Below are 20,942 nucleotides of genomic sequence, written 5' to 3' on the forward strand. Positions count from 1 at the left end.
AGCACTAAGTCTTACTCAGATTGGTACCCGGCCAATTTTTTAAAATATTGACAAACTGAATATTTTACGGAGGGCACTCACCTAAAAAGTTAGAGACACTATACAAATCCTTGTATAAACTAACAGAAACAATTAGTAAGGCACACCTGAGACTACTATAATATTTATAGTAGTTTCAGGGCAGACTGAGAAAGACTCAAAAGGAATAGAGTATGCATGTTTAATATCCGCATAATCGAACTCAGTGCATCATAGACATTTAATCATAATTGTATTATTATGATATGTCACTGGAAGTAGTACATAGACTTTGACACATATGTATTGCTCAGGATTTTCCGAATTCCCTGATTTTACAATTTCAGGGATTTTGTATAATCACTGTACTGATAAGGGAGTTTATAAAATCCCTGAATTTGACTAGGGATTTTACAAAATCACTGAAATAATTAAGATTTATTTTTACAGACAAGCCTCAAATAATATTGAACGAGCAATTTTCATCAAACAACTGCATACTGTAAAAACATGGCAGATATGTTTCTAAATCAAGAGCAAACTTACTAACAAAACTGTTAATTCTAATAACTGAGGAGAATAAAAAGATATCATATTACCAGGAAAAAATACTTACTTACTTACTTACTTACTTACTTACTTACTTACTTACTTACTTACTTACTTACTTACTTACTTACTTACTTACTTACTTACTTACTTACTTACTTACTTACTTACTTACTTACTTTATAGTTGATGCCACAAAAACTTGTCATGCTAACATAAGTAAATTGTAGTTTAAATATCAGTTCATATTCCTCGATTATTTATAACCACTGTACAGTAGTTTTAACTAATTTTATAAAGTATCTTTTTTCAATTTCAAATCATTGGTATATTAGTACTCTGAGTACAGACAAGTTGAAGGGGGCCTTAGCTTTGCACTCCATCCGTCTGTCTGTCTGTCTGTCTTTTCATCAGCCCAGGAATTAGTTTTGAAGGATTGAGCAGTAACATCAAGGGTTAAAAAAAGTGTTTTATGTTTAAGTTAATATAAAAGTGTTCTATAAAATAAAATTGAGAATGGAAATGGGGAATGTGTCAAAGAGACAACAACCGGCCGACCGTAGAAAAAACTGAAGCAGAAGGCCACCAACAGGTCTTCAATGTAGCGAGAAATTCCCGCACCCGGGGGCGTCCTTCAGCTGGCCCCTAAACAAATATATACTAGTTCAGTGATAATGAACGCCATACTAATTTTCAAATTGTACACAAGATAGTTTTGTTTTTGCTGATATAAAATGTTCAGAATATAAAGATATGTTTGTGATAAAGAATTAATGAAATCTATTATTGATTGCGTTCTCTATCAGATAACTTTTCCCATCGAGTTTCCACATATAAATTATTAGTACTGGTAAATTAGGACCCCGTCTTTTCACCCGGCACTGCGTATGGATATTTCAAAGTTTAGTAATATTTCATTGACTGGAAGGCAACTTTTTATGATTTCCTTAGATGGCATCTTAATATCTACAGCACCGGCAACACAAATATAGTTGTCTAAAGAAAGAATTTATTCATTTCTGTGAACTGGTAATTCGTGGTGCCATATTAGCTGCATGCTAGGATAGACATGGAGTTTTGACCTAACGAGACTGTGAGGCCAGGGTTATGATGGTTATGCTACAATGTCAGCTAGGGGAAATATCTTGCCCGAGTCCGAAGATTTATAATTAATATACGTATAATGAAGTCGAGGTGTCTAGAAATGGGCTTACAATTATCGGTAAAATATTAACATGGTTTCTTTTTCGAGTCAGCAAAAGGAAAACGGTACAGCAATGTAATTCAGATTTGAGACTTCAACCTACTGAACGACAACGAAGACGTACTTTTTGAAGCTGACACGAGAAAAACGGCGATACCCAAATTATCTGAAATTAGGTGAACGTCTAGAGTAGATATTTTGTCTTGGCTTTTGGATCATTATAAGTCTCTTTTGAATTGTATCTAAATCTAAATCTCAGTTAAAAAATCTAGTCATAATAATATCTTTATCTAAAGTTAAGAAATTGTAGAAAGCGGTTCAAGCAAAAGATGCAGGATACTTAATTATGACTCGAAAAAAATCACTGCTTAAACTACAGACTAGAATTAAACTTCCAAAACTTCGAAGAAACTGCTTTTTTTAAGGTATTGCCGGAATAAACCTAGTAAATTCAAATTGTTTAAAATAGAGTTTAACTACTATATGTCATTCGGTCTCTACATGGTGGAAAATTGTCTCATTGGCAATCATACTACAACATGTAAATTAACAAAACTCAACGACATACAATGATACTTCCTACAGAGCCTCAATAACCAACCTACTGCCGATAGTCCCCTTTATCGCTATCTCAGTTAATTTGATACGATATAAGTGTCATAACAGGTTACTTAGGTATAAAGACAACAATGTCAGCTGTACCAAGAATTACGATACCAGGCACAGATTTGAATGTTTCTAGGATTTGTTTAGGTACCTGGCAGTTCAATGACAATAAAGAAACAAATGCTTGGGAGGCACAGTCAGAAGAGGTATGGTTTATGTAGAGGTCATTTATAATCAATGTTACTGAACACAGCAATAATTTATATACGGATATTTTTTTTTTGAATTTAAGTAACTGCACAATTTAATTTAATTGCGTAAGAAGTATGAGTATTTATAAATTTAAGTAAGATTCGGAGACTTGTGTAACAATTGAAATGGCGGTTATTTTCTACACAAAAAAAATCTATGCTGTTATGTGGAACAAATATATGAAACTGTTCATAAATGTATGTAGGTTCATTGAATTAAATGTTCCATGTTTGATATAAATTAGCATGACAATTATCATTAAACTATCATCAAATTATCATTTGACCTAACAATAAACCGGCTGTACTTATGTAAGATGGTCTTATTTTCTGACCTAGTACATAGCAAAGTGAAGTATTGGTATCATTGGTAAAGAGATAAAAGATAAATATTGAGTTTCACACATGAATATGTAATCTTTAATGTGACATACTTTTCATCTCAAGGCAGTACTTCTAAATGGCGTACACCAATAATCCAAAGGATAGGGACCCGGGATATCTTGCACGGTTAAGGAGGGATACGAAACTAGCAACAGCTATTTATTTCCAATTGAACAAAGAAAACACATTTAAAATTTCGTAGGGACAACTGTAACTTCTTGAAAAGATTTTTTACGAGCAGGCCCTCTTGTACGGGGCGCCGAATGGGACTCTTGTGGTTTTGTACAAAATTCAATTCTGTCATAACAAAATCATTTTTGTCTTACAAAACTATGTGCTACAGACTTGTTTTGTGAGAACTTCAATTTTGTGATGACAAAATTCATTTGTGTAGACAAAATTCATTTTTGTCATGACAAAATTCATTTTTGTAGACAAAATTCATATTTGTCATGACAAAAGTCAATTTTGTCTTAAAGGTATGCAAATATAAACATATTTGCATACATAATTGACTTTTGTTACCTGATATGGAAATTAAATCACAAAAGTCAATTGTGTACGGTAAGATTCAATTTTGTGAGACAAAATTGACTTTTGTGAAACAAAATCAACTTTTGTGAGACAAAATTGACTTTTGTGAGACAAAATTGACTTTTGTGAGACAAAATTGACTTTTGTCATTTTTGTTGAGACAAAATTCAATTTTGTCATTTTTGTTGAGACAAAATTCAATTTTGTTAATTTTGTTGAGACAAAAGTCAATTTTGTAAATTTTGTTGAGACAAAAGTCAATTTTGTTAATTTTGTTGAGACAAAAGTCAATTTTGTCATTTTTGTAGACAAAATTCATATTTGTCATGACAAAAGTCAATTTTGTCTTAAAGGTATGCAAATATAAACATATTTGCATACAAAATTGACTTTTGTTACCTGATATGGAAATTAAATCACAAAAGTCAATTGTGTACGGTAAGATTCAATTTTGTGAGACAAAATTGACTTTTGTGAAACAAAATTAACTTTTGTGAGACAAAATTGACTTTTGTGAGACAAAATTGACTTTTGTGAGACAAAATTCAATTTTGTCATTTTTGTTGAGACAAAATTCAATTTTGTCATTTTTGTTGAGACAAAATTCAATTTTGTCATTTTTGTTGAGACAAAAGTCAATTTTGTTAATTTTGTTGAGACAAAAGTCAATTTTGTTAATTTTGTTGAGACAAAAGTCAATTTTGTCAATTTTGTTGAGACAAAAGTCAATTTTGTTAATTTTGTTGAGACAAAAGTCAATTTTGTCAATTTTGTTGAGACAAAAGTCAATTTTGTCAATTTTGTTGAGACAAAAGTCAATTTTGTGACGACAAAATTCATTTTTGTGATGACAAAATTCAATTTTGTAACAACAAAATTGACTTTTATGAGACAAAATTGACTTTCGTGAGACAAAATTGACTTTCGTGAGACAAAAATCAATTTTGTTGAGACAAAATTCAATTTTGTTAATTTTGTTGAGACAAAATTCAATTTTGTTAATTTTGTTGAGACAAAATTCAATTTTGTCAATTTTGTTGAGACAAAATTCAATTTTGTCAATTTTGTTGAGACAAAAGTCAATTTTGTCAATTTTGTCTCACAAAAGTCAATTTTGTGTAACAAAAGTCAATTTTGTGTAACAAAAGTCAATTTTGTGTAACAAAAGTAATTTTTGTGTAACAAAAGTCGATTTTGTATGCAAATTAGTTCACAGAAACCGAACTAAACTAATTTAAATACAAAATTGACTTTTGTCGCTCAATTTTTAAATTAGGTAACAAAAGTCAAGTCTGTGTAACAAAAATGAATTTTGTCATGACAAAAGTGACTTTTGTCCGCTGATAGATAATTTTGTATGACAAAATTTCAAATTTGTAGTATGATACAAATTTTGTTAAACTGAACTCATTTTTGTTGAACAAAAGTCACTTTTGTCCGTACAAAATTGAATTTTGAGTACAAAATCACAAGAGTCCCATTCGGCGCCCCGTATCTTGTGCGAGAAATGCTGTATTAGAAAGGGAACATGAATTTTGTTTCAGATGACGAACGAGCATGCCATTTCCGAAAGTTCTTGAAATTTAATTAGATTGCAACATACCCATACACATATAGATCAAAATCAAACATCAAACAACAAGCACTAAACTACTGATTCCTGGCTTGAGCCCGGCACATTAAGAATGTATCAGGGGTAAAACACTCATTTGACAACCTCCTTCCCTTAGATGGAACAGTTGTGTAATACCAGCATTGATATAACTTATGTAAAACGATAGCTATAGCAAAACTTTAGCAACATTTTTATGAAAATAATGTATATTGTCTATTTGTAGGTTTCGAGAGCTATAGTTACCAAATGCTTGGAAGTCGGAATAAATTTCTTTGATACAGCTGAGGTAGCTTGGTATTATATTAGATTAAGGATGTTTTCAATATTCATTATAATAGTGTGGTTTCTGAAACATTTCCTAATCAATGTTTTTTCTTCTTATTTTTTTTTACAACAACCCCTTCATACTTTTGATTTTATTTTTAAATATTTCTCAAATACCCTTGTGTCAAAAGATTTTTTTGTGATCATCTATAGTACTATTTTTAAACATAGCATTGCATACGTTATTTAGATGGACATACTTTAATCGCTAACTCATACAAAAACACATGCATATAGAGAACTGAAGTCGGGATTTAAAAACTAAAATATACTCTCTATGGAGGGGAATATCCGCCATGATTATACGTTTCTTAACTTGTAAAATGCTATTTTTTTTATTTGTAACATGTTTTTTTCTCCATCCGTTACATGAATTTCTATATTTCTTGATTTTTGATATGCCAACACACGGAATGTTGTTCTTATTATCACAGGGTTATGCTGGATCTGAGCAGGTATTAGGGCGAGCTCTACAGGGTAGACGTAAGGAAGCTATTATAGCTACTAAGTTCGGATTTAGAGAAGGACCTAACACTCCTCCTTATACTGCTGTACAAATAGACGAGGCTATAACAAAGGCTTTGACAAAATTACAAACATCCTATGTAGACTTGCTTCAGGTAATTCTAACAGGTATTTAAGGCTGGTATTTATGGAATATTATGCATGTCGCGGCTTTATCACATGACATCCTGTTTACTTAAATTTAATTTTCTGCATTCAAAAATAAAAGAAAATATCTAATTCATATAGTTAAAAATATTTGTACATCTCATTGACCGTTTGAACAATCAGATGTTGTTGTTTTTTTTATCTACGAAATCATTGTTTTCAAAATAAATATGCGATCAGCAGTTCTTACTTTCTTTTGAAAAACCAATTTAAGTTTTTGATCGACATGGTGCTAAATATGTCTAAATATTGATCTAATCTGTTATTTAGCAATGCACTAAATTAAAATTGAAAATGTGGCATATGTCAAAGAGACAACAACCCGACCAAAGAGAAGACAACAGCCGAAAGTTTGCAATGCAGCTCATAATTGCTATAACCCTGTAGTATAATGGCATTTTGAATCAGAATTGTAAAAACATTGGTAACTAATCTTCACTCATTCTTTTTTATACACACCACAGTACTGCAAATACCGTTAAATATTTTGACAATATATTTTTTGCTACAATCAATTTTGAAGCATTTCATATGTTTTTCTGTTTTTTTTCCACTTACGTCATTTCAAGGTCTTTATAGCTGAGCGCACGTGCAGTATGGGTTTTACCCATTGCCGTATATTGACAAATTATTAATAGTACCCTTGTGTCAAAAGATTATAAATTTCTTGTCATGTTGGACTTCTGTAGAGAGGTGTCTCACTACCACATTTTCTTATTTTACTATCTAGTAGTTTTCCGTTCTTCAGTTTATAAATTGAACCGCTGTATGCATTGTTTTATTTCCAAAAAATGTATTTTATTGATTATAAGCTTTTTGTTAATTTTTTATTTTATTTCAGATTCATTTTCCTAGTTTTGTTGCGGATGTTAATGACTGTGTAAAGGAACTCAACAGACAAATCGCTTTAGGGAGAATTCGATATTATGGTTTATCCAACTATGGTCCTAAAAACTTGAAGAATTTTCTAGATTTGGGTGGTAAACCCGTTTCTAATCAGGTAGGTGTGCTACATAGTCTTTATTAGGTGCAATTATCTGCTAAGTGTTTACTTTTCATTATCAGCACTCGAAACTAAATTCTACAAAGCAAATGCAAATCTATGAACTCTATCCCTCTGAATGTGTGTCTCACTTAACAATGTACGAGTTATTTTCAATGAACAGACACAATAGATGTTTCTTGTATATTCGAGTGTACTAGTATGCTGTTATTACTTTAAGCCTTTTGTATACATCATGTTAAAGTTCTGCGACAGGGAACTGTTACAATACATGCAACATGTGACTTGGATGGAGAGTTGTCACATAGGCACTCATACCATATCTTCTGATATCTAACTATTAAAATATTTTCTTAATATAGATGGGATACAATTTATTATGGAGATCAGCCGAGCATGAAGTTATACCATTATGCAAGGAAAATAACATAAGTATACTGGCTTATTCGCCGCTGCAACAAGGTCTCCTTACAGGAAAATTTACCAAACTTGATGATGTTCCAATGGGACGGAGGCTGACTAAACTTTTCCACACATCTGGGTAAACACATGCGCTGATCAGTCTGTAAGTTCAGACAGGATGGCATATATGTATAAACTTGATCATTTCTTCTCTTTTAATGCAATTTTACTTTATACTTACAAATACTACATTTTAAAAAAAATGAATACATCTAACATTAGATATAGGAAGATAAGCATTTTGATATCTAGTTCAATATAGTATTAACTCATATTAATGAAATTAAAAGTATGGAAGATAACAATATATAAACACAAGTTGAACTCAACTCTTCAGACATAATGAAATAGACCAGCAAACATTCCAAAATTTAGCTGTCAATCTTTTTTACGTTTTAGGCTTCAGAATAAACTTATTTATATTTCTGTTGAATTATAAAAATTTTTTTTTTTTTTATTTAAATACTAAACAATTAAACATTTTCATTTCTAAAGAAATCCTAAAACCAGGCATGGCCAAGATGGAGCAGAAGACGAGATGTTTACGGTAATTATCTAGTAACCAAAACAGTCATGTGCATAGTTGTGAAATCAACCTTTCTGATTTACTGTCAAAATCGAGAATAACTAATATTATGTTTCAGAGAAAGAGCTAAAAGATTTTTCCTGCGCGTTCAGGTTCAGTGTAGCATTAGTTGATTCTGAAAATGTTTTCATTCATGTAATGTAGATCCACTCGGTTGCGACTTATATGGTTAACACTCTATCCATCCGCTTAAGGGCACTTCTATATCGTACATATCTTAAGCATACACACAACATTTCCTCAACAGATTTCCTTGACAAATTTCCTTAACAGATTTCTGTAACAGATTTCCTCAACAGATTTCCGGTTTTTTTATTCAATATTCAGGTGTCAAAACTTCCGAAAATGATATTCAAATCTGCATTGTGTTTTGTTTGCACTTTTTTTTAATTATTTAATGTGTCTGTTTGGCTCCCAACAGACCCTAGGATATTTCAATTTTCAGTTTTCTATTTCTTCATTTCTATGACAAACACACCTTTACTTCACAGGCAATTGCTAAAATGAAGAATATATGTCAGCGAGCCAACGTAGACATGGGAAAAGCATCTTTAGCCTGGTTACTGCAGCAAAAAAATGTACCAGTAGCAATAACAGGAGCCAGTTCACCAGAACAAATTGTGAAAAACATCGATGTTCCCACTCTACCCCAGGTATTTGGATCTTACATGTCCGATTGGTTTGAAAAAATGAATATCACAGGCATCTACGGGGCGCCGAATGGGACTCTTGTGGTTTTGTACAAAATTCAATTCTGTCATAACAAAATCATTTTTGTCTTACAAAACTATGTGCTACAGACTTGTTTTGTGAGAACTTCAATTTTGTGATGACAAAATTCATTTGTGTAGACAAAATTCATTTTTGTCATGACAAAATTCATTTTTGTAGACAAAATTCATATTTGTCATGACAAAAGTCAATTTTGTCTTAAAGGTATGCAAATATAAACATATTTGCATACATAATTGACTTTTGTTACCTGATATGGAAATTAAATCACAAAAGTCAATTGTGTACGGTAAGATTCAATTTTGTGAGACAAAATTGACTTTTGTGAAACAAAATCAACTTTTGTGAGACAAAATTGACTTTTGTGAGACAAAATTGACTTTTGTGAGACAAAATTGACTTTTGTCATTTTTGTTGAGACAAAATTCAATTTTGTCATTTTTGTTGAGACAAAATTCAATTTTGTTAATTTTGTTGAGACAAAAGTCAATTTTGTAAATTTTGTTGAGACAAAAGTCAATTTTGTTAATTTTGTTGAGACAAAAGTCAATTTTGTCAATTTTGTTGAGACAAAAGTCAATTTTGTCAATTTTGTTGAGACAAAAGTCAATTTTGTGACGACAAAATTCATTTTTGTGATGACAAAATTCAATTTTGTAACAACAAAATTCAATTTTGTAACAACAAAATTGACTTTTATGAGTCAATTTTGTGTAACAAAGGTCAATTTTGTGTAACAAAAGTCAATTTTGCACAAAATTCAATTTTGTAACAACAAAATTGACTTTTATGAGTCAATTTTGTGTAACAAAGGTCAATTTTGTGTAACAAAAGTCAATTTTGTGTAACAAAAGTCAATTTTGTGTAACAAAAGTCAATTTTGTGTAACAAAAGTCAATTTTGTGTAACAAAAGTCAATTTTGTGTAACAAAAGTCGATTTTGTATGCAAATTAGTTCACAGAAACCAAACTAAACTAATTTAAATACAAAATTGACTTTTGTCGGTCAATTTTCAAATTAGGTAAAAAAAGTCAAGTCTGTGTAACAAAAATGAATTTTGTCATGACAAAAGTGACTTTTGTCCGCTGATAGATAATTTTGTATGACAAAATTTCAAATTTGTAGTATGATACAAATTTTGTTAAACTGAACTCATTTTTGTTGAACAAAAGTCACTTTTGTCCGTACAAAATTGAATTTTGAGTACAAAACCACAAAAGTCCCATTCGGCGCCCCGTAGCATCTTGTGTGCCTTTTTTTAAGTCATCTTCAAAAAACAAATTGTAAGGAGCATATATAGTTGCCACTCCGAATGATTTAATTTTTTTTTGTCATTAAATCTTATAAAATAAAGGAGATGGGTTGTTTCAATGAGACAGGAACCCAGAGACGTAAGGTAGCAATACACAGTTAGGAAAAAAACTTAAAATTGACACTCATAATTTTTAAACACCCCCTTTCCCCTCCTGTTTAACAAAGAAGGCTTTATATGTGTGTTATGCATGTATATACTTGTAGAAAGAGAATCTTCCATAGATTTGATTTCTAATGGTCATAAGGGTGAAATATAATCCCTTTTGGGTGTAACCATGGCAACAATCTGCATTTCTTAGATACAAAATATAGCAAAAAAGGGGGGTGAACATGTCACAAAAGTCTCCAAAATTTGGTCTAAAGGAAAATTTCAATGAATTACAGTGATACCTTTCCTGAATCCATAGGTTTATATCTATCAAGTGGTCCAAAAAAAATCATATGTCTTCCTGCTCGTTTCCCCATAAAATTGAATTGAAAAGATCGAGCGCAAAATCTTTGTTGATAAACACTACAATAATTTATGGACCTATGAACGGTACGGATAGGAAAATACGGACTGTCAATCATTGAAATGGCCTATAAAACATGTTAAAATCAATCTAAATGTTCATATAAACCCACTAAGAAGGCTATATTATTCTTCAATTACCTAAAAATCAATTTTATTGTACAAAAACTTTCATATTTAAAAAATTCACAGGGGCCATAATGCGAAACTTAACTTCTAACTGTGTATTGCTACCTAAATAATTCAAACCCCTCTACAGCAACTCAATGACGGAAAAAGTCAAATCACATCTTCAGCATTCCAATGATAGAGAGAACCAAAAGACATTTAGAATGAACTTACAATATTTTAGTCTCCAACAAATATTAAATACACATACAATGTATACGTTTATACAATATTTCCAGCTATAAATCGCCTAGCCTTTATCTGGAATCTTTGTCCTCGTTTCAGAGTGTAGTTCAAGAGCTGACAGATGCCACAGAACCAGTGAAAGCAAAAATAGGGAAAGTTCTAGATCAATGGGCTCATCCGGATAGATGTGAATAATAATGTTTACAATCTCTTATATAGTATACCAAAAAACGAGTTATTATGCTTAAATAAAATCCCAAACAAGATTAGTGTTCTTTCTTTTTTTCTACTTTTATAGCATTGTTTACATTCATTATGTTTTGGTCCATAACAGTGTATGTTCACGACAAGATATATCATTCGGTAAATACTGATTGTATAATGTTGTAATACAGTTGCTTGCATGTTCTAAGCATTCAGGCATTATGCAACTGTATCGGTGGTTTCGGTATTATAGCGTGCTTGCCCCGAGTGTGGGAGGTTGTTGGTTTGATCCCGAAGTTGGTAACATACTTGACAGCTGATATTTACTACTTCTAAGATAAAGACGAGGCATTTTTGAAGTAAGAGCTAAGACTGGTTGGTTAAGATGTGACTGGGTATTTGGCCACGGTATTATCATCACTATCGACTAAACCAAAAAACTAAGCGAATCTGATATTTTATATTGTATTTTTTCAACGTTATAACTTTACTGTGTACTGTTCATACCTTAAAACTTTAAGAAACATGCAAAAAGTATTAGAACATGCAGATATTGAACTTCATTGATATAAGTGTTACGTATAGATAGAATGCTTACAATTGGTTTCCATGCAAAACTTGACTTCGGATTTACTTTGGTCAGGCTTCTAGAATAGGATCGACATTTGGTGGTGACAGTTTGATGCTGATTTATTCACAAATTATCCTGTTTCAGGATCGCCATCAACACAGAATTAGGTGCATTAACATACGACGGGATCAAAATAGTTTTCTATAGATATTATACCTTCTCACTAAATTCTTTCGACTAATATTGGACTGACATTAGAGGGTTACAAATCAGAATAAAAAAGCAATGTCCAGCTTGAAACGACACTAAACTGAATAATATAATAATTACAGACCACAAACACAGCCTCAAGTGAATTTATACCTTAAAATATCCAGTCTGTGGAAACGGCGAAACGAGAAACCTGTTACTTGTAAAGTAGCGATATTTTCCGAGGGTTGTATTCATTATGGCAATGTGAAAACAATCGCGGAGTAAGACGAAAAACATATTTTGGAAGAGAAAATAAAATCGGTAAATTATTGGTTTAAAAAAAACACGTCTGTATTACGTCCTACGCACTGTGTACATATATACAATTCCCTTTTATTTTTGTATTTTATTGTATAGTCTGTTCAATTGACATGTAAATTATGTCTTATGTAAATGCGATATTTTTCTTATGTATAATAGCGATAATGTTTTTATTATCAAAAACTTATCAAATGCTATGGTCGTTCATTATTTTGTACATATATTAGGCATGTTAGGTATTACTTTACTCGTTTGAATTGTTTCAAGGTCCAACGGTGATCTAAAAGTTGTTAACTTCTGTGTTTTTGGTCTCTTGTGAAGATTTGTCTTATTGGCAGTCATCCCATATTTTATTTTTTATACTAGTATGTAATTTTCTCATATATATGGTTTTTTTATAAAAATAAGATCGGCAAAATATATATACCTTTTAATAACATTTTGTTTGGAAACACTGTCAGTATAACAAGCTACATTCTCATTTTAAGATCAAGTTGTATTTTCAAAATATCAGTTAACATTATAGTGGGAAAAAGAAAGAAAAATGATCTTCAGAAAATTAACAATTAAGTTTGTCAAGATAAACAATATGGACACTGTCACTTCCAATTTGTTGTCCGTCTTCGTCAGCGCAGTAACACTGTGACCCTGTACACTGAATCTCTTCATAGCTTCCATCGGCTGTGCAACGGAAAGATTTCCCCATCATACCAGTATCCTGATACTCGGCTTGAGAACGTGCGCATTCTGCAATTGAATTGATACAGATTTTAATAACTGTTTTTTTATGAGACAACCAACAATGCAGCATGAACAGTGTGGCCAAGAGTAAATGAGAAATGCTGCTAATTCCACTTCACCCAGTGCATTTTGCGATAGGCACAGAAAAATGGACTACAGTCCTGTATAAAGAAAATGAAGACATTACTCAACTGATACGACAAGCTTCAGTACTACTTCTTGTTCCGCCCACCTTGAGGATGTTTGGCTGAACACTTTAGAAGACATTGGAGAAACTAAAAACAAAACCGCTACAATTTCATTTACCGAATATAATTATGACAGAGTTCTGTGTTGAAAGCTACCGCTTTCTATGGAATCACTATTACACAGAAGGACCCCTGCACCACAAATCACCTGGAAGGATGCCATGGCACAACAAACTTAAGAAGAGACTCAAACATGCCCGCCGAAACATCTACGAGATCGGCAAGGTACTGAAGGAAGACACAGGCACTCACAAATGCAACATTATCCAGTATGACGACGATAAAGAGTAAAAGACACAAGACTCCAACTACCGAAAAACCGATGCCAACAAGACTCATCAACTTGGTAGTTTACTCTGACACACCATCCTATCTTCTCCATTTGAACTGAACAATGAAGTGAAATATTGTAAATTTTGACTTTGTAAATATAATGTTTTGTGACTTTTGATGTATTTATAAAAGATTGTATTTATCCTCATTTTACATATTTCCTCATGTTATGCATTTATTGAAATATGTTTGCAATAAAAGAGATCTAATTTTTATCATGAAAATCATTCAAAAACTAATGAACTATTAAGACACTTTTGTAACTGAATATCATTTTTTTGTGTTATTTGTTGTGTACATGTATGTATGTTGAATGAATTTATATTAAATTATTGCGAAAAAATATTTGATTTTTTTAATAATTTTTCTATACACTGAAAAAAAACCAACCTGAATATATGGAAAACACTTACAAACTATATACCTAAGTTGGAACAGACTATACTTTTGTATGCTCATTAAACCTTTTGTCTTTTTTGTTTTCTTTACTAATAGATAATTGGTAGAATTAAAAGTGGGCAAACCAGGAGTAAACCGTCAAAAGCACGTTTTAGAACAAAATCACATCTCCAGGGGCAGATTTACGCCTCCTTAAAATTTGCAAAGCATGGGTTGTCCTTAGCTCAATAAAGAATCTGAATGTCAAGAATAACATTACAACAGTCGAATCGAAATATATCGATACCACCATTCATATACAATTAAGTAAGACCTCTTTGGTGATGTAGGAAGCTGCATAGGTGCTACAAAATCTGATTAATTCAGTCGTTATACGTGTATTTCACACGCTTTACCCACTAAATTAACAAGCATTACTGCCAAGTTTTGTTTTAATCAGCTAAAAAAGTTTGAGAGAAATCAAGTATTAATCAAAATAAATTCTACAGTGATTTGTGCAAAATTTTGTCCAAAAAAAACCAAATCACGCCTGCATCATGTGATTTATTCACAAATTATCCTGTTTCAGGATCGCCATCAACACAGAATTAGGTGCATTAACATACGACGGGATCAAAATAGTTTTCTATAGATATTATACCTTCTCACTAAATTCTTTCGACCAATTGGACTGACATTGGAGGGTTACAAATCAGAATAAAAAAGCAATGTCCAGCTTGAAACGACACTAAACTGAATAATATAATAATTACAGACCACAAACACAGCTTCAAGTGAATTTATACCTTAAAATATCCAGTCTGTGGAAACGGCGAAACGAGAAACCTGTTACTTGTAAAGTAGCGATATTTTCCGAGGGTTGTATTCATTATGGCAATGTGAAAACAATCGCGGAGTAAGACGAAAAACATATTTTGGAAGAGAAAATAAAATCGGCAAATAATTGTTTTAAAAAAACACGTCTGTATTACTTCCTACGCACTGTGTACATATATACAATTCCCTTTTATTTTAGTATTTTATTGTATAGTCTGTTCAATTGACATGTAAATTTGATGTGTACAAATACTATAAAATCAAAGACAGTGAAATATTCTTTCAACATGTCCTATTGCAACTTAAGCCTCAACAACGTGTACTAGATTGATAATGCTATGGTGTCTTATGTAAATGCGATATTTTTCTTATGTATAATAGCGATAATGTTTTTATTATCAAAAACTTATAAAATGCTATAGTCGTTCATTATTTTGTACATATATTAGGTATTACTTTACTCGTTTGAATTGTTTCAAGGTCCAACGGTGATCTAAAAGTTGTTAACTTCTGTGTTTTTGGTCTCTTGTGAAGATTTGTCTTATTGGCAGTCATCTCATATTTTATTTTTTATACTAGTATGTAATTTTCTCATATATATGGTTTTTTTTATAAAAATAAGATCGGCAAAATATATATACCTTTTAATAACATTTTGTTTGGAAACACTGTCAGTATAACAAGCTACATTCTCATTTTAAGATCAAGTTGCATTTTCAAAATATTAGTTAACATTATAGTGGGAAAAAGAAAGAAAAATGATCTTCAGAAAATTAACAATTAAGTTTGTCAAGATAAACAATATGGACACTGTCACTTCCAATTTGTTGTCCGTCTTCGTCAGCGCAGTAACACTGTGACCCTGTACACTGAATCTCTTCATAGCTTCCATCGGCTGTGCAACGGAAAGATTTCCCCATCATACCAGTATCCTGATACTCGGCTTGAGAACGTGCGCATTCTGCAATTGAATTGATACAGATTTTAATAACTGGTTTTTTTTTTTATAAAAACTGTAAAAAAAACCTCTGCAATGAGAACAGCATTTCTTTATCCTATCTTTTAATATTTCAAGAAATGCATTCACATAAATGTAGCCTATTTATTTTCTATCCCAATACACGATTATTTGAGACTCAAATTCGATTTGACCATAATTTATGCTATATATTGAAAAGCTTGATAAAAGCAGGCTATCCGATTTTATTTAAGACATCTTGGTTTAAGTAGACATACAATACAATCAGTCTTCAATACAGATTATATTATACAGGGGTACTTACTGCATGTTTGTTGTTCGGCCTCCCAACGGTTAACACCAAAATCTTCAATTTGTTTACCGTCCTCCTTTACACAGTAACATCTGAATTAAATTGACAATACGACTTATAAGAAAAAACCGCATAATTTAATTACGTTGTATCTAATTTAAACATATAAAAACATTCTATAATAAAACAAAAAATCTGGGCTTTTCATTTTCTGAATATAGACTTTTACATAGCAGTTCTCTGTGAATACATTTTTTTAATTTGAAGTGTTTTTGAGCAAGAATACGCGGGTTTCTAGCCATACTGTAGACAATTCTTTCTTATATGTTGTTTAGTTTTGTTTCTGTTGTTTTATTTTAGTTGAGTTTGTACAAGATTTCAAATGTTATACTTTGTATAATATTCGTTCCCTATATTATTTACATTCTGGTCTTTATCTTTAAGGGTTTACTTATCTTATGCTGGCATTTTGAACGATAATATGTATTTTAATACCAGTGCGCTAACTATATCTAATCCAGATATGAGGCTAGGAAGCACATGCTGCCCCCTTTTAGTGTTTATCAGAAACATCTAGGACAAAGTATATTGTGAATGTGTGTTGCTTTTGTTTATGTGGGTAGTGTTGCTGTTTCATTTAACGGGTACCACATAATTTTTATATAGTTTCTGTGCAAAGGGGTATTTACAAAATTTTCTGAAATGTAAGCTGTTAATCATACGTTTGGTTAACCCCCCTTCTAAAGGTTGGTATCTTCTAAATGTCATAAATTGAACAATCATATATATTCACTCATTGATGAACTATCATGCATTTCCCTTCAAGTTTTCATTGATATCATTTCAATACGAAAGTCTATTATATCTAATTTGTTTGTATCACGCTACTTACTGGGATCCAGAGCACTGCTTTGGGGCGTACTTCCCCTCGCTATCACAAACCGGCATTCTTCCTCCAACCATACCCAGCTCTGAGTTTTTATGAAACTGTTTCAACTCTTGTTGACAATGTGTATCTAAAAGAATGGTTTACATTTCTAGAGCTTTGCTGAATTATATGTATAGCCATCATAGTTTTACCTTTAACATGACAAAAGTTTATTATCTTCCCTTAAAAAAAACCAGTTTTAAACAACTTAGACCACTACTAGTATTCTCAAAATAAAACACAAGAAAACGCATTTTCAAAACATAAGAAAAGCAAAATAATGCATGCCTTAATAAAACAGCAATTTATTCAATCACATTGAATCTTTTATAAAAATGCCAAGAGCATTCATTCAAAAGACAAAATAATTAAAGGCTAAAGTCGAAGTTATGACATTTCGGACGACATCAAAGTGATTGTCTATCGTATCCATCAAAACTATATAAAAGATTCAGAATAATGAAAATGAAAATCACAGAAACCAATGATGATGTTGTGAAATACTCTGACACCGATGTTTATGTGACTTCAAAACTTTGGAACTGATGCTAGTGAAAAACTCTAAAACATTTTTATGAGACAAAACTCTAAAACCAATCCTTATATGACGGATTTTTTTTTTTTTTTTTTTTTATGAAAAAAATAAATCATACTGATTATCATCAAACACAAATTTATCAAAATTGCTCCTTCTTGGTTAAAACGGTATATTAAACTAATTCGTCATTACTATAATAATCGTTAAGTTTTTATTGAATTAGAAATTTCGAAAAGTTGATGACCAAATTAGCCGTATCATCCTGAATTCCGATGACCATTGTTTAGTTTGCTTGATTACAGAATAACAAAATCGTTTTCAAATTAAAATGGTTTGTAATGCATGAAAAAATAATGTTTAAAGATAACAAAAGATCCTTTATACATGTACAACCTAAAGACACATAAAATTAATAAAAAAAAACATAAATATGTAACAAATTGGATTTTAAATCTTACAACAACAACAAAAAATCTTTTCTCAAAGCTGTATACAGGGTATAACTATAACATTGCTTAATCACCTTGAAAGCATCAATTTCCGACTTTTTATATGGATAATTGCAGTTTTCACTGTATATATTTATTCATACTTGACATATCATTTAATATATAATATACCTTCATCGCAGGTGGCTCCATTCAGAAGAATTAAACAGCAAACACTTAAAATACAGACAACAAAGTTACAGACTGTCTTCATTTTTCGTGTGGTCTTTACAATTCTGTTGTCAGTTATACCATGAGACAATCTTACATTCACTTTTTATACTTGCAGTAATTAATAGGGATAACTAAAAATGTTTGCTTATGGGCACACTAAAAGTATTAATGTAACATATGGTTACATTCAGATGCCTGATAGTTCGACACATTGAAAATAAAAAATGTCAACAACAGAAACCTGGAAGGAATGAACATACCAATCAAAATTAAATTTTATATCGATAATAACAAATTAGTCTATGTTAACTTTCTGATAAGGGAAACATTGCCTTTTGGGAAACTGACCAACACTGCGACACCATGCATTTTTGTTGACATTGAAGCAGATGTTAATACATGTAGTTTCTGATAATGATCATTACATGTATTTGATCGTCTTGAGGCTATGAAGCATTGACGCAAGTTCTGTCTAGTCACATACCGTGCGTTGTGCTTTGTTTTAGTTTGTTTCAGAAAAAATGCACACCAAAAACCTACCTCTGGTCTCGAATGTACATAGTGGCGTTCTTGTTCTGTAGATTGCAAACTACAGCATTCCTCGTCATTTTGTATAACAATTTTACACACGAAAAAATCAAACCATGAAGTTAATCTTACAAAAATATTATAAAATATGCGACATGACGATTTTTATCCTTTTTTTGCGTTTTTCTCTGCGTTTAGGAATAAAATTAAAATAGATAAACAGATACCTTGAATTTTCAATATTTCCGATATAAGAAGTAGACGTGACTTTTTATTGGAGTGATTGCCCTAGTATGGGGTTTTTACCCTCCCTTGTGTTCAGACCAGAAACTAAACAGACAAATCGTCTACAATGAGAGTGTTCTTTGTTTCAATGTGTACAGTCATTGGACAAAAGTGATTCACTGAAGTCCCACTTAAAAAAAAATCCAAATTCAAGTATTTGTGTTTGCATGATATTGTTTTGATATTTAAGTCTACAGTTACACAATTGCCTTGTCGAAATTCGGCCAAGTTATTTTTTAGTTTAAGTTTCCAGAGCTGCATATTACCGGTTTAGCAAACCCTGTCAAGCAGAAATAGCAGGTACAAGTTTCAAAAGATACTAATCATCAAAGTACATCGGATTACCACAAGTGGATTGTCAAAAGCACGTTTTAGAACAAAATCACATCTCCAGGGGCGTTTTTTTTGCGCCCCCTTAAAAGGAGTAGGTTCAGTAAGACCTCTTTTTGGCCCCAAAATATAGCAGTTTTACAAAATTGTTAAAATGTAATTTTTTAGTTATTTATTTAACAGTAGAATGCTTCTGCTACATAAATATGGGCTCTTTTTGACAATACAATGCACATATATATCGGATACTAGCACCATTAAGTCGTGCTCAAGTACTGAAATCTTCACAATTCTAGCATTTTAGGTAAATTTTAGACGGTTTTCTTGTAAAACGAAAGTGGCCGCATTCGTGTTCATCCTTAATATTGAAATGTTAGTTGTATTTTATGATAATACATAACATATAAAAAGGTTGAGGATGAACACGGATGGCGGCCACTTTCATTTTTTACAAACACCATCTGAACAGTGACATATTTGGTAGATTTTTCATGTTTGAGCTTGAATTGGATCGTTTTTAATGACCAAACCAGTTAAAATGTTTCACATAAAGTAATTGATTCAAATGAAATAGACACTTAAGTGTTTAAAAAGTGGTTAAAATCTTTCGCCAGACGAACTTGAAATTTGAGGCCAAAATCGGTCCTTACCGGACCTACTCCTTTGCAAAGCATGGGTTGTCCTTAGCTCAATAAAGAATCTGGATGTCAAGAATAACATTACAACAGTCAAAGCGAAATATATCGTTACCACCATTCATATACTCTTTGGTGATGTAGGAAGCTGCATAGGTGCTACATAATCTGAATAATTCAGTCGTTATACGTGTATTTCACACACTTTACCCATTAACTTGATTAACAAGCATTACTGCCAAGTTTTGTTTTAATCAACGTAAACAGTTTGAGAGAAATCAAGTATTAATCTAAATAACATCTACAGTGATTTGTGCAAAATTTTGTCCAAAAATACAAATCACGCCTGCATCACGAAGGAATATAGTTTAGAGCATTAAATTATCATCTAAATGATAAGAATATTATTTAATCTGCATACAGACAGTTGAATATTAATACTCAAGATGATTCTGAGATCATGATGAGCACAACTAATGTATCTTTTGGTTTTAATTACAAGATCTCTTTGGGTCCATTTTAACCCTCAAAATTTGTACTCAGTTTTAGGTCAATAAATCAAAAGTTTGAGGTTACTATCACACATTTATATATGCAATGTGACAATAAATGAGTAATTGAACTGTTTATTTAAGCAGAGAGCATGAATTATCCATTCATAAAGTTTAGCGACTCAGTAATTGAGGTTTCAATATAAAGGCAAACGAGGAGGACGTACTTAACAAATGGCGTATTGATTTTGAAAATCTTTACAACGGGAAAAACATCATAGAATTTGAAAACGACCATTATAATCAGTCAAAAGTTCACAAACAGTTAT

At 31.6% G+C, this 20,942-nt stretch overlaps 2 protein-coding genes and 1 long non-coding RNA gene across 3 annotated transcripts in view; 1 reads left to right on the forward strand and 2 right to left on the reverse strand.

The window, feature by feature from the left end:
• Positions 1–20,942, reverse strand: part of LOC134706327 (uncharacterized) — a 259,296-nt gene that overhangs the window by 21,521 nt on the left and 216,833 nt on the right. The window lies entirely within an intron of this gene.
• Positions 2,356–11,386, forward strand: LOC134704863 (1-deoxyxylulose-5-phosphate synthase YajO-like). Its single transcript, XM_063563649.1, has 8 exons — positions 2,356–2,583; positions 5,385–5,447; positions 5,920–6,105; positions 6,999–7,157; positions 7,523–7,701; positions 8,118–8,169; positions 8,700–8,861; positions 11,220–11,386. The coding sequence occupies exons 1-8, from the start codon at positions 2,461–2,463 to the stop codon at positions 11,313–11,315; spliced, it is 1,020 nt and encodes a 339-aa protein (XP_063419719.1). The 5' UTR covers positions 2,356–2,460; the 3' UTR covers positions 11,316–11,386.
• LOC134704865 (equistatin-like) lies at positions 15,575–18,457 on the reverse strand. Its single transcript, XM_063563650.1, has 4 exons — positions 18,303–18,457; positions 17,109–17,232; positions 16,229–16,308; positions 15,575–15,906 (listed from the first exon to the last, which is right to left on the reverse strand). Exons 1-4 carry the CDS (start codon positions 18,382–18,384, stop codon positions 15,719–15,721), a joined length of 474 nt encoding a protein of 157 aa, XP_063419720.1. The 5' UTR covers positions 18,385–18,457; the 3' UTR covers positions 15,575–15,718.

Source organism: Mytilus trossulus, chromosome 2, assembly GCF_036588685.1.
Source record: "Mytilus trossulus isolate FHL-02 chromosome 2, PNRI_Mtr1.1.1.hap1, whole genome shotgun sequence".
Taxonomy (NCBI): Eukaryota; Metazoa; Mollusca; class Bivalvia; order Mytilida; family Mytilidae; genus Mytilus; species Mytilus trossulus.